This window comes from Bidens hawaiensis, unplaced genomic scaffold (genome assembly GCF_021521415.1).
Source record: "Bidens hawaiensis isolate Kalapana, Puna unplaced genomic scaffold, B.hawaiensis_p1.1 tig00034765_1, whole genome shotgun sequence".
Lineage (NCBI taxonomy): Eukaryota > Viridiplantae > Streptophyta > Magnoliopsida > Asterales > Asteraceae > Bidens > Bidens hawaiensis.
In genome coordinates, this window is record NW_027496046.1 from 136,779 (window position 1) to 149,878 (window position 13,100).

General features: G+C 33.1%; 2 protein-coding genes across 3 annotated transcripts; both read left to right on the forward strand.

Annotated features, from left to right (window-relative positions):
- The first annotated feature begins 1,477 nt into the window (after positions 1-1,477).
- On the forward strand, positions 1,478-4,376 carry LOC143586681 (uncharacterized). Of its 2 annotated transcripts, none has more exons than XM_077068164.1 (6): positions 1,478-1,735; positions 2,737-2,827; positions 3,055-3,212; positions 3,802-3,829; positions 3,906-4,014; positions 4,134-4,376. In XM_077068164.1, the coding sequence occupies exons 1-6, from the start codon at positions 1,493-1,495 to the stop codon at positions 4,213-4,215; spliced, it is 711 nt and encodes a 236-aa protein (XP_076924279.1). In that variant the 5' UTR covers positions 1,478-1,492; the 3' UTR covers positions 4,216-4,376. The 2 variants fall into 2 exon arrangements, with proteins under 2 accessions (XP_076924279.1, XP_076924281.1); XM_077068166.1 differs by having other exon boundaries at positions 3,058-3,212.
- Positions 4,377-7,642: 3,266 nt separating this feature from the next.
- On the forward strand, positions 7,643-12,741 carry LOC143586682 (putative folate-biopterin transporter 4). The gene is made up of 7 exons (XM_077068167.1): positions 7,643-7,766; positions 8,943-9,070; positions 9,255-9,476; positions 9,796-10,251; positions 11,002-11,199; positions 11,295-11,432; positions 12,269-12,741. The coding sequence occupies exons 1-7, from the start codon at positions 7,686-7,688 to the stop codon at positions 12,528-12,530; spliced, it is 1,485 nt and encodes a 494-aa protein (XP_076924282.1). The 5' UTR covers positions 7,643-7,685; the 3' UTR covers positions 12,531-12,741.
- Positions 12,742-13,100: the final 359 nt, after the last annotated feature.

Genomic DNA, 13,100 nt, shown 5'->3' on the forward strand with positions numbered 1-13,100 from the left:
AATCAAAACTATAATGCATTTACCCACAAATATTATTATTAATAATATAATCACAGGCAGTCATAACTTTCACTTATGTCAAAATCTTAACATATAGAAAAAATAATCCCATGTATAAATAACCGTCTGCTTTCGGCTTTAATTAATTTGAAACATCATAAATAAAAGTTTCTAACAGACTCACAATACAAGGTGTAAATATGTAAAATATAAGAATGTTAAGATAATAATATTAGTATTAGGATTCATATTCTTATTATGCGAGCTATTATCGAATCGGAGGGGAATTCTTGTGTACAAAATAATCTTAATATGAGAGCGTAGGAAACAATATTAATCTATCAAAAATGATAACGTATGAAATAATGTAAACTAAAATACCAATCTACAAAAGCAATGTTTTATAATAACAAAGGAAAAAACATAATAATAACAGCAAAAGAATCAAAATCAGCAACAAAATAACAACAGTAAATACTCGTAACAGCATAAGGAAAAAAACTTAATAATATCAATGAAATGCAAATCAACAAATACTTATAATATCTCATAATCGAAAATCAGCAAATACGAACAAAAAGTTACAGCAAATAATTATAAAAACAAGCCTATTAATAACAACAAATTAGTTATCACTGTTTCTATGTTAAAAATAAAATGTATTTGGTACCGATACTCGAATTCAAATTGGATTACTAAACCCAAACCTAAAGTTTTGACAATGTTTTGAAATCCGGACCGGACCGGCCGGTTCGACCGGGACCCGGTAGACATGCCGGTCCAGTTCGCATGTATAACCCGTTTTGTAATATAACCCGGCCGGGTTTGGCGGTTTCCGGTCCGACCGGAACCGGTGAACCGGTAAAAGCTTGTTTTATTAAATAAAAAGGCTTTAGATAAAGTGGGAATCAAACCCAAGTGACTACCGAGATGAAGTGCTTAACAAACAAACACTAGCTAACCAAACCAACCTTCATTTTTGATTCATTACTTGCAATATAAATCCTATATACTAATATAAGCATTATAAATGGATATAAAAGTTGTCTAATATTATTTTTTTATATATAGAAATTATATATGTACATATAAATAGAGTGCATGTATATAAATATATTTAAATTATTTATGACGTGATCCGGGTCAAACACGGTCCGCTCTTTCGGGTCGGTCCGACCTTTGACCCGGCAAGACGTCCGTATCAACGTCAAGGCCGGGTGTGAAAACATTGAGTTTTGATTAACTTTGTACGAAAAAACCAATTATATACCCCATAGGCATCAATAATGGAGAAAAGGTACGTAGGCGGCTGACGCCAACACCCCAACCCAACCCAACCCAACCCAACCCAACCCCCAAATTCATCAAGATTCACACGTAATCCATCCAATTCCACTACGGTACCCAAATCCAATCAATTTCATACCCACTTCATCAATTTCACAACTTGTGCATACCCAGATGCGTAATTATTGATCTAGGGTTTCTGTTCATGGAGGTCGTTGAGGCGAAACCCATCATCGGCGTTGAGCGGGCGAATACGGAACGGGATCAGGTGCGTGTGAAGAGGAAAACCCTTGAAGCAGTTCTTGATCAGTGCCAAAGAGCTCTTGAATTGCTGAGTAATACTGGGTGTATTGAAGAAGAAGATGATGATGAAAGCTGTGATGAGGGTGATTTGGCTGGACCTAGTACCGGCCGCCAGTTGCAAACGCAGGACGGCGAGGCTGATTTGGTAAATTTAGTGTTTTTGTTTGTTAAATTGTTGAATCTGTGAATGGATTGTGTGATTTAGGGGTAAAATTGGTTTCGGGTTTGATTATGAAGACTGTAATTTAGGGCTGTAAGTTTTATCCGATACCCGAAACCGGACCCGAGAAACGGCTAACCCGAGAGTAGTTGTATCTGTGGAACCCGAACCCGAATTCATGCCTCCCGACCCAAGAAAATGCTAACCCGGACCAAATTCACGCTACTCGAACCAATAAGCAGTCTTATCCATAGAACCCAAATTCATGCTACCAGACCCGAGAAACTGCTAACCCGAACCCAAATTCACGCTACCACAACCCAAATTTATGCTACTAGAATTCACGTTACTAGAACCCAAAAGTAGTCTTATCCGTAGAGCCCGAACCTGAATTCATACTATCAGACCCAAGAAAATTCTAACCCGAACCCAAATTAACGCTACCAAACCCAAATTCATGGTACTAGAATTCGCGCTACTAGAACCTGAAAGTAGTCTTATCCGTAGGACCCTAACCCGAATTTGTTCTACCAGGACTGAGAAACTGCTAACTCGAACCTGAATTCATGCTATTCAAACCCGAAAGTTGTCATATCTATAGGTTTCGGTTCTAGATTTATAATTCTCAAACTCAAGAAACCCAAAAACGAAATCTCAACACAAAGAGCATAGTTGTTAGAACTTATTCAATCGATTGTAAATCAGCCAAAGATTCATGCTATTGTTCATGAGGTGTAGATAGTTATTAATATTTTCCGTAGTTAATTTTTAAATTAAAGACACATGCAATTAAAAATTGATGGCAATTTATATTTGTTGGATTGTGATAACTGTTTTTTAGACTTTTAGTGAGGTTGTAAATTGCAATAGGTTTGACTTCTGGTTGTATCGAATTTATTTATGTTATAGTATATGAAGTTATTAGTAGTTAAGTTGATTGTCAATGGCTAATTTATACTTTTTTAAATATCTTTTTTGTTATGTAGCTATGCAGTCTACTAAAGTCGAGACTTGAATGCCCTGATTTTCTTGAAAAACTAGAGTGTGCACAAGTTTCAGTCCCACAGAATTTAGCTGGTATGTATGAGAAACCTCTTCCAACTCGAAACTCCTATGTTATGAGAGCTACATATTTGAAAATATCTGCTGTTTGCCAAATCTTTGTAATTGTTAATTTTAGTGTGAAAATAAGGGGATCATCACTTAAAATCTTGTATAACATTTAAAAGTAGTAAGCAAAATTATGTGAACTCTATGACATAGTGATATTGGGAAATGCTAATAATTGTTTAAATTAATTATAGAAGAAAATAGTTCTTGGGACATGGTTAGTGAACACGATCTATGGGAAGGTGGGAACAACACGACTGATGAAGATTATGTGTTGGTTAGACAGGATGACATCGTGGATGGAATCGCGTGCTTCATGGCTGCGTATCTTATTTCCCTCAAAGAGACCAAGGTACACATTTTCCTTTTTTTTTAAATAATGTTGTGAAGTTACATTTACATATTAATCCTGAATCTTATTGATTTGAGATGATCCGTTACTTTGGTTTGTCATTATAGAAGCCTTGAAGGGCATTCTAGGCATTTGTGAAATAGTCAAAACAACTTGGATAAAACTGTGTTCCGTCCAAATTTACGGTTTGCGTTGTAATTCTTATGGGACAAATAGATGCATGTTTCACATCATTTACCAGGCCTAGCAAATGATAAAAGTGTTATTTTTTGTTTTAATTTATATAAAAATCGATATAAAAGTGTAATAGTTAAATTTATTTGAAAAAAGTAAAAGGGCTGGCTTGACGAGCTGTGGCCGGCTCGAGTTCAACATTTCAGCTCGTTAAAATGAATGAGCCGAGCACGAGCCCCATCTGTCTCAGCTTGGCTCGTTTACATCCCTAGTCCAAACTGGCCGATTGTCACCAGATTTTTTGTTGATGTGAAGTTCATTTACTCGTTAATAATTTAACAATTTGCGAGCGTTTTATCTTAAAGAAGCGGTAGTCTTTGTTTAACTAATTGCGTTTATCTTTTTTTTTTCACAGGATTTGAGTCCAAAACAACTCCAGGATGGTGAGTATATTCAAATTTAACTACAATAAGTTGTGAAATTGTAATTGTCGTACTGACAATACGTCTTAAATTGTAGCACTTAGCAAGACATTCTCCATGAAGAAACAAAAGGGTAAGCTTCGAAAGGCGTGGGACGGAAGTAAAGTTATTTATAATGTTGCTTCTTGGGGTGCAACCGCAATTGGGTAAACACACATCTCTTTTATCTTTGATTATCTTGTGTTTGAACATACCCTGTATTATATATAGCCTGGTATAATATTATTTTTACGCGCTTCTCTAAATATATAATTAATTTTGTTAGGATATATCAAAATCCGGCCATTCTGAGGGCTGCTTCTGCTGCATTCTGGACTTCATGCAACGTGATATCGAAGCTTCTCTAGAAAAATTGCAGCAGCAAAGTGTGTTTGGTGCTCTAACGTTGTTCAGTCTGTATGACTTTGGTTCCTAGGATTACCACACCACCAATGTTGTATATATTTCATTTAATTTGACTTAGTGTGATTGCTTTCTTCTTTCATCATCCAAAATCTTTCTTTAATTTGTTCAAATTTGTGCCTTCAAAAGATGTGTGCTTTTTTCTTTCTCCCCCCTTTTTGGTTGTTGCTTTGTGAATGGAACTAGGTTAGATTCCGTGTTACATACGAGTGAAAATATATAAAACTTCGTATGTATATGTGTGTGTTATACATTTTAATGAATTATAAACGACAGATAATCTAACATTATTAATATAAGGTATCACATTGTTGTTTTAATTAAAAAAAGGCAGCATACAAAGAAAACAGAGATAATTAACAATTTAAAACATATTTCTAACTTATACTACATATTTTTAACTTTTTCCATGAAATAAAAAAAGACATATTAATTAAAACTTTATCATGTACTGAAATTATATGTTGTAAGCTATAAATCGTAAACATGTATATGTTGTAACATAAGTTGTGTGTTATAAAAAATATTTTATTGAAATTATATAACATATAAGTACACAACATAAAGAAGCTACAAATATGAATATAACAATGAGATATAACAATTATAATTTTGATTAAACCGTTTAATAAAACATCAATAAAATCCAAACTTCGTGACTTAAACTACCATACGTCCTGTCCAAACGTTTATAAATAATTTTCCAAAATCCAAAAAAAAATAAAATAACAAAGTTTCAAAATTTTAGAAAATAACAATGAAGACAATTAATTGCCTTTGTTACTCAATAAATGGTGATTATGACAATTTATTTTGAAGCATTCTCCAACTTAGGAGTTAATGTTTAAAATTAAATTGTTTAATAGGTGTATAATTTATTTATAGAAATTGTATACTTGGCATCATATACGGATAACCTAGTTAAATGACATATGAAAAAAATATGTTGCTTTAATAGGATAGTAAGATTCACCATGTGGGTGTATCTATTTGCCTCGTGCGGCCGTCGTCAGTGGCGGACCCTATGATATATTTTACCGGTCAATAAAATCACGTCAATGGCAGACCCTAAAATATTACCTGTCAATAAATCAGGTCAATTCGAGTCATATAATAAAAATACAGTGTCATTAAGAAATACATTGTTATTAGAAAATAAATTATAAAAATACATTGTTTTTATAATTTAAGAAATATTACATTATACGGTTGTATTTTTACGGCTTATCGTATTTTGAAAACGATCTATTGCATCCTCGTTCATAACATTCTAAAGAACTCTTTTATGATTTATCATCCATCTAATTTCATATTTCCGGCTTCATATTCTGCATCGAAAAATAACATCTTTTAGCGATTGTCATTACAACTGAAAAACTAATAATAACTTCAATAATTTATAGGTCGGTAAGTAAATGAAATATCTTTCCTTGCTTTCACTCTTTAGCTTTCGTTATACCATTCAAGCTGGCAAATATTTTATTTGCTTTCAAATGATCAATCCAATGGAGATGTCGAACTTAAGTTTGATTTATCATCATAATCATAATCATTTGGATAAATCGCAACTAACCATGGTCTCTTTGGATTATTAGTTTTCGAGTTCGCTGTTTGCAGATGAAAATGCATGATTTGTACTTTATTTGAAAAATCTTTTCATACTCGCGTGACCTTAGTTTTGCCTCGATATTGCCTTGACTTGTAGATCCTTTTTATAGGGAATGTGTAGGTACTCTTAAAGTGGTTGGTGCTATCTTTTGTTGTCTATTTAGTCTTATGTTTGATGCACATATAGTTTACTTATTACTTCTTATATCCGTACTTTTTTATGATTGTTGTTTTGATTTCCTTAACAACATTTTATGTTACACAGATTAAGAATGAAGAAAATCAAATCAAGTAGCATCCTACTAGCGTCTATAAGTAATGAACAATCAAGTTTCATCAGACACGAGTGAAGATAATTTTTGTTTTTGGTAATATTAATAGAAAGGTCGATCAACTAATTTTTGATCATATCGTATTTTGATCGGTCGGTTAATAGAACTAATCCGACGAATTATTCTCTAACAAAAAACAAACGTGTATATATAAACCTTAAATAAATATATCATAAAACTTTCAAAACTTTTAATTAAAAAATCTACCTATATTATTAAAGCAACACAATCATTCCACATGCCATTCAACTAAACCTTTCACATAGACTGCCAAGTGTACAATTTTCTATTTACAATTTCCACTTTATAAATGATAAAATGAAAAATATGTTGTTGGTGAGAATTGAACTAATTACCATGCTTTTAAAATGTTTGTAGCTTACCAACTCAACTTAAATGAATTGATGATAACCTTCTATTTTTCATAGTTGTTAAAGATTCATAACCTTCCATTTTTATTTTATAATACAAATACAAATTATTCTTACTAATCGATGTATTTTAGAAGATTATTTATATCTTATTAATTCATAAGGTATGTTATTATATATATTATTCAGTTTAACATTTTTTTGTATTTTTTTAACCACCTGTGTATCGCACGGACTATATCCTAGTAAAACAATCTAACAATACTAATCTAATCTAACAATACTAATAAAAGAAAATAATAAGGATGATGTGTCAATCTCACATTCATTCTTGGTGTAATCTCTCTTCTCATTTATCCTACATATTCATGGGTTATGGGGCAAAACCATTTTGGCAAATGGGTTATAATTTCCTTTCTAATTCTCTAATCTCATCTAATTCATTATAGCTATCCATGTGGCATGGGTCAAAGTAATTTTGGCAAATGGATTACAATTTGCTTTCTAATTCTCTAATTTCTCATCTTATTTATCCTTCTTGTCCACAAGTCATGGGTCAAAACAATTTAGACAAATAGCTTATAATTTTTCTTTTAATTCTCTAATATTTCATCTCATTCATCGTAGCTAGCAATGGGTAATTGGTCAAAACAATTTTGTCAGATGTTGCATATAAAAAGATTTTTTCGACTTTGTAAATTCGAGATTTTAGATTTCTTATTATTTGTAATATATTTTATTTTCTTTTTACCTTTAATTTTTTTTATTTCTTTTAAATAACAAACTTTATTTATTTTTATTATCTGATAAATACCGTGTAATACACGAGTTTAAAAGCTAGTATTTTATATTTATTTAATTAATTAATTAATAATAGTCCGTCAGTTACGTCTTGTATTGTATTTGATTTAATTTGATTTTTATGTAGTAAAAGTAGACGTGAAAGGAACGATGAGAGGAAAACCGTTTGAAGAAAAAAAAAAGTGAAGTAAACGTCTGCCTGCTTCCTTCAATTAATTCTCCTTGTTCCCATTTTCCCCTAAAAGTCAATTCGAGATTTACGCCGAACCCTAATAATTCTCGAATCATAAATCATCAATCAAAATGATCGGATGGTTGAAACAACTTCGATTCGCTTTCGGTGCTTCATTCATCTGGCTCGTCTGCTTGATTTATTTCACTCAGGTATAATCATTAATTATTTATTTGTTCTCAATTTCGATTGCGATTGATCCGATTGCTGATCGTAGTGTGTGCGATTAGTTATTTCGGTTGTATTGTAGATTCACAAGTTGTAGGTCATATTTATACGTGTTTGAATTGATGTTTTTACGTGTTTATGTGGATTACTGGATTAGGATGTTAGTGTTAGGGTTTGAGTGAGAATGTGAGATTTTTAATTTGATTAGTTGGAATTGGATCCTAATAATAAGAGATCTGGATTGTGATTAGTTTTACTACCGGGATACTCAATAGCTGATTTTAGCAATTTGAAGTGGCTGTCCGTAATTAGGTTATAAACAAGTTGTTCTCTTGTGTCACAATGTGCTTTGAGTTATGAAGAGTTTGAACAGTTTAAGCGTTAGAAATGATGACCGTGTCATACTTTTCAATTTCGAATATTCGATGAAAATTGCTGCAACTTGTTTTCCAGGAAGTTTCCGACTTTATAGTTGGACGTTACGAAATTATTCATGCACTAAGCTGTGATTCTGTTAAAATATATGATAAAGAGCTATTAGTTTGTATTTGTGTGACGGTGAGTTCGTCTTTGAGGTCTTTTACTGATGATTTGGACTCTTTTTTAGGAAAGATGAAGGAAGCATATAAATAAGGAAAAAAATTGATGAGGGCATGGAACTTGTACTAAATATTACGTGTACATAAGTTTAAAGCGTTGGATTTTGTATACAAGTTCATACCTATTCTGATTTTTAAAGTCAAAAACTGATTTACTTAACGATCACTGTCAACTGTCGATTAATCCTTTTTCTTTGAAACAAACTCATGCAACTGTGTAAGTAGTCAAATATGTAGAGCGAAGGGGTCAATTCTATGCTATTTATTGCACCAATAAGCACAATTGTTATTTTCCGCTTTTACTCAGTCGGTAGATTCCCCCCTTGCAGTTGTAATGATTATATCCTCCATAAATCTTGGTTCTTTCTTTCTTTTCCTTTCATAAGAAAAGAGGCCAAGTTGTATACTATTTCTAAGTTTCTACGTTAGAACTTTTACAAACACTTTCTTGCCACATTTTGGTTGTATGTTACTATGTTTGTGTTCTCTCTCCCATTATCAGTACCATTTTGTTTTCTTGTTACTAATCAGTGAAAATTTTTGTCACGTTTATTTCTTTAGGGTTTTAGATCATTTGTCTGGACAGCGGTTTCGTATCAGCTTAAAGACAAACTAAAACTGTCGCCCTCAGCTTCTCAGTTCGTGACTTCAGTAGCATTTTTTCCATGGAGCATAAAACCAATATACGGGTATTGATCTAGTTATTATTTTCAAAATACATTTACTAAATATAGTTCTAACCATCATCAAGAAGCACCAAATATAACCAAGAGATGGTTATAAAACCTCTCTGTATAGCGTGTAGACACATATTGTAAATCAGTTTGCATGTGTATCAATAATATGTTTGCATGTGTGCATTTTTGGATGCAGAATTTTGTCAGATTGTATTCCAATAAAAGGAAAGAAACGGATTCCTTATTTAGTCATTGCAACTCTTCTCTCACTCTTTCCATGGGTGATTATTGGTCTGCAAGAAAACATAAGAAACTCAAGAGATCAACTTATGATCTTCTTATTGTTACAGAATCTTGGATCTGCAATGGCAGATGTTGTTATTGATGCAATGATTGCTGAAGCTGCAAGACTTGAAAAGTATGTCTACCAGTCGGTTTCCGTTCTTTTGTTTTGTTTTTGTATTTCTTTTTCTTCTTTCTAAGATATATATAATATTCTTTTTATCCCGAAAAAGATATATATTAATCACACTGAGGTCAAAAGGACTGATTTTGAACATCACAATTCTCATGAATTCTTTTTGCCCACAATCTATAATAAAAACAATTTAGGTTCTTAAATATGATTACTAAATTAACCTTACCTGTTTCCTTTTTAATTAATTGTTTTGTCACTCATTTGGCCCATTAGTGAAAGTATGTATTTTTCATTTTCTTGCAAATTAACGTGTTGTCAGGGCTAAGTTTGCTGGCGACCTGCAATCAGTATCATGGATGGCAATGGCTCTTGGTGGAATCTGTGGGAGTTTATTAGGAGGATATGCATTAAGTAACTTTCAGATGGAAAACATATTTCTGGTATTTTCTGTGTTGCCAGCTGTACAACTACTTTCATGTGTTTTTGTGAATGAAAGTTCTGAAAGCTGTGAGCCTAAAGTAAAGCTTTCTACATCTAATGATACCAATGGAGTAGATGGAACTATATCAGATGAAGATGAATCTTTGGTTCGCGTGCATAAAACCAAATCTTTGAGGAGAAACAAGAGTTCTAAACAGAAAAAGAAGAGAAACATTAGCAGAAGCAACAATCAGATGCCTGAAAAAGATGTTTCTTTATCATCACAATTGCTTCAGTCATTAAAAACCGCTGGTTTTACTTTGTTTAAGGCTTTTCGACAGCCAATTATTTTCAGGTACGGAATGATCAACTTTTATGTACAATTAGCTTTCATTCGTACTGTACTAAAATAAATGCAAAATGCCACCAAACCTGTAGTTTAGTAATAATAGTGTTTGATTGTTTGTCACATATCTGACTTTAGGCCTTTAGATTAAAAGAAGTGAATCAAGATTGATTAATCACATGGAATTAAGGTGTGCTCATGTGCATGTGATTACTTAAATCCTTACCATTCAATAAAAATCTAAGGGCCTACTGACCTGCTTTGGCTTTGTGGATCTCAAATAAACCCACCGGATACGAAAATCTTTATTATAGAAAAAAAATAATGATCTTGTGGACCAAAGTTAGAAGTGGCAATTTTGACCCGTTTACTAATGAATGGTTTGATATTCGTGATGGTTGATATCAAACATGTCAAATCAAAAGATTTAGCTAAAAGGGGAACATGTACACACGTGCAAAGTCTATTTTTAATGCATAAAACCTCCTAATTCGTTCTATTAATTTATGTTGACTATATTGTTATAGTATTGTTTTTGTCAAATGTAACCATCAGTAACACACATTATGCAAATAGGTCGCTTAACTCAAAAACTTGAACAAGAAAAAGAAGTTATTGCAGTTTTCATTGGCTGGGGGAAGTAGGCAATGAAATATAGAATGCTTGAATATTAACTGTCTAAAACACAATTTCTAAAATCATGAAAAGATATTTATTTTGTTAGTCTTGACTTTTAATTTGATTTGACCTGGAGACCAGACCAATGGCTTGGTTTTTCCTAGCACTGGTAACGATGCCAAACCTATCAACCGTCATGTTTTACTACCAGACAGAAGTCCTAAACTTGGAAGCGTCGTTTCTGGGGACCACACGTGTTATTGGATGGATAGGTCTCATGATTGGAACTTTCATTTACAATCGGTATTTAAAGAGAATGAAATTAAGAAGAATTCTCATGTAAGTTTTTGTTGAAAATCACACTTGGAACACCAATGCTTAATAAGCTGCTGCTTTTGGTTATTGGTCTCAATATTGGAATTATTTGTGTGCAGGTTTGCACATGTTGCTCTGGCTTTCATAACTCTTCTGGATATAGCGCTGGTTACAAGATTGAATGTTTCATTAGGTGTGTCAGATAAGACAATGATGTTGTTTGGATCTGCTATCTCAGATGCAATTAATCAATTCAAGTAAGTGTTCTTTGTATGTTTGCATCTAGGTTGTTTCTTTGAATGATTTTGCTGTTAAATATTGATAATTAAACATTTACACACACACACACACATTTTAGTGGTTTGTTGTAGTTTAGCAAGAGGACGGTTTGTGACTTTGCTCACACTATGCCTGACAAAACAGGCAGGTTGGGCTGGATCAAAATGGGTTCGGATCAAAGTGGTTTTGTTTCAAATGGGTCAGGTCAAAGAGTGTGAAACTGGGTTCATGTTGCTTCAAGAAAAGTATCGATTTGGCTCGTGTCAAACTAGGTTTGGGTCCAAGTGTCATACCGGATTCGTGTCAAAATGGGTTGTCTTGAAAAATATCAAGTTGGCTCTGGTCCAAGTGTTAGATTGTGTTCGGTTCAAAATAGATCGTTTAAGTAAGATCAATTTGGTTTGGGTCAAACTAGGTTTGGGTCCAATGCCAAACTGGGCCCTGGTCAAAATGGGTTATTTTAAAAAAACATCAAAGTGTTTCAGGTCCAATTCTTAGACTGGGTTTGGGTCAAAATGGGCCATTTTAAAAGGGTATCAATTTGGTTTGGGTCAAAACAGGTTGTTCAAAAGAAGTGTCACTTTGGTTCAGGTCAAACTAGGTTTGGGTCCAGGTGTCAATATGGGCTCAGGTCAAACTGGGTTGTTTTAAAAAAGAATCAAGTTGGTTCGGCTCCTAGTGCCATACTGGGTTTGGGTCAAAGTATCTAAAGTTGTCATAAAGTCTAATCTATATTTCAAACAAGAAAACAATTTATTTGACCTTTTAAAGTCTAACTATAACTTCGTTGACCAACTTTCTTGTTGACTTGCAGGTTCATGCCTTTCCTTATATTATCAGGCCATCTATGCCCACCTGGAATAGAAGGGACATTATTCGCCCTCTTCATGTCCATAAACAACCTCGGGGCCACAATAAGCGGGTTTCTTGGTGCGGGGTTGGCTTCGGTTTTAAACATATCTTCAGGTTCTTTTGACAACCTTAGTGTCGGCATAGCAATTCAAGTCATCTGCACATTTTTGCCAGTCGGTTTCCTGTTTTTGATACCGGAGGAAGCTACAGGGGTATCAGCATAATAGATACAGATGAATGTTGTTCTCATATTTTTTTAGATTACTAACGGTCAGGGTATGGGTATAGTTCAGATAGATGCATTTATACACCCATGAAGTGTTAATTATTGAATTTTGAATAGTTGAGGTGGATACAACAGAAAAGCGGACAATCAGTTAATGCTAGCTAAGAGAGATTCATATATTCATGTTTGATTAGCGTTGATAAGGCTCGAGCTCGGCTAGTTAGGCAGTTTGACGAGCTTTCTTGATACTTGCATGGGCTCGGCTTGAAAAGCGTGAATATTTTATATTTGATGCTTTTTTTTAACAAAATTTTTTTCAAATATGTAGGAATAATATTCGTTAACAAGAATTGTCTTTTTATATATAACCACAAGTCCAAATGTAACAAAAATAAGATCATCCACCACAAGAAGGTCTAAAAACCTCTAAATGTTAACAACAAGATCATTTGCCATACCATTAAAACTCTCATTTTTACTCAAAACCCGCTCATTAAGAAAATCTTAATATATTATTGCATCATGTTTTTTTTTTTTTTATATTTTTAACCACTTGTTTTCACCAATT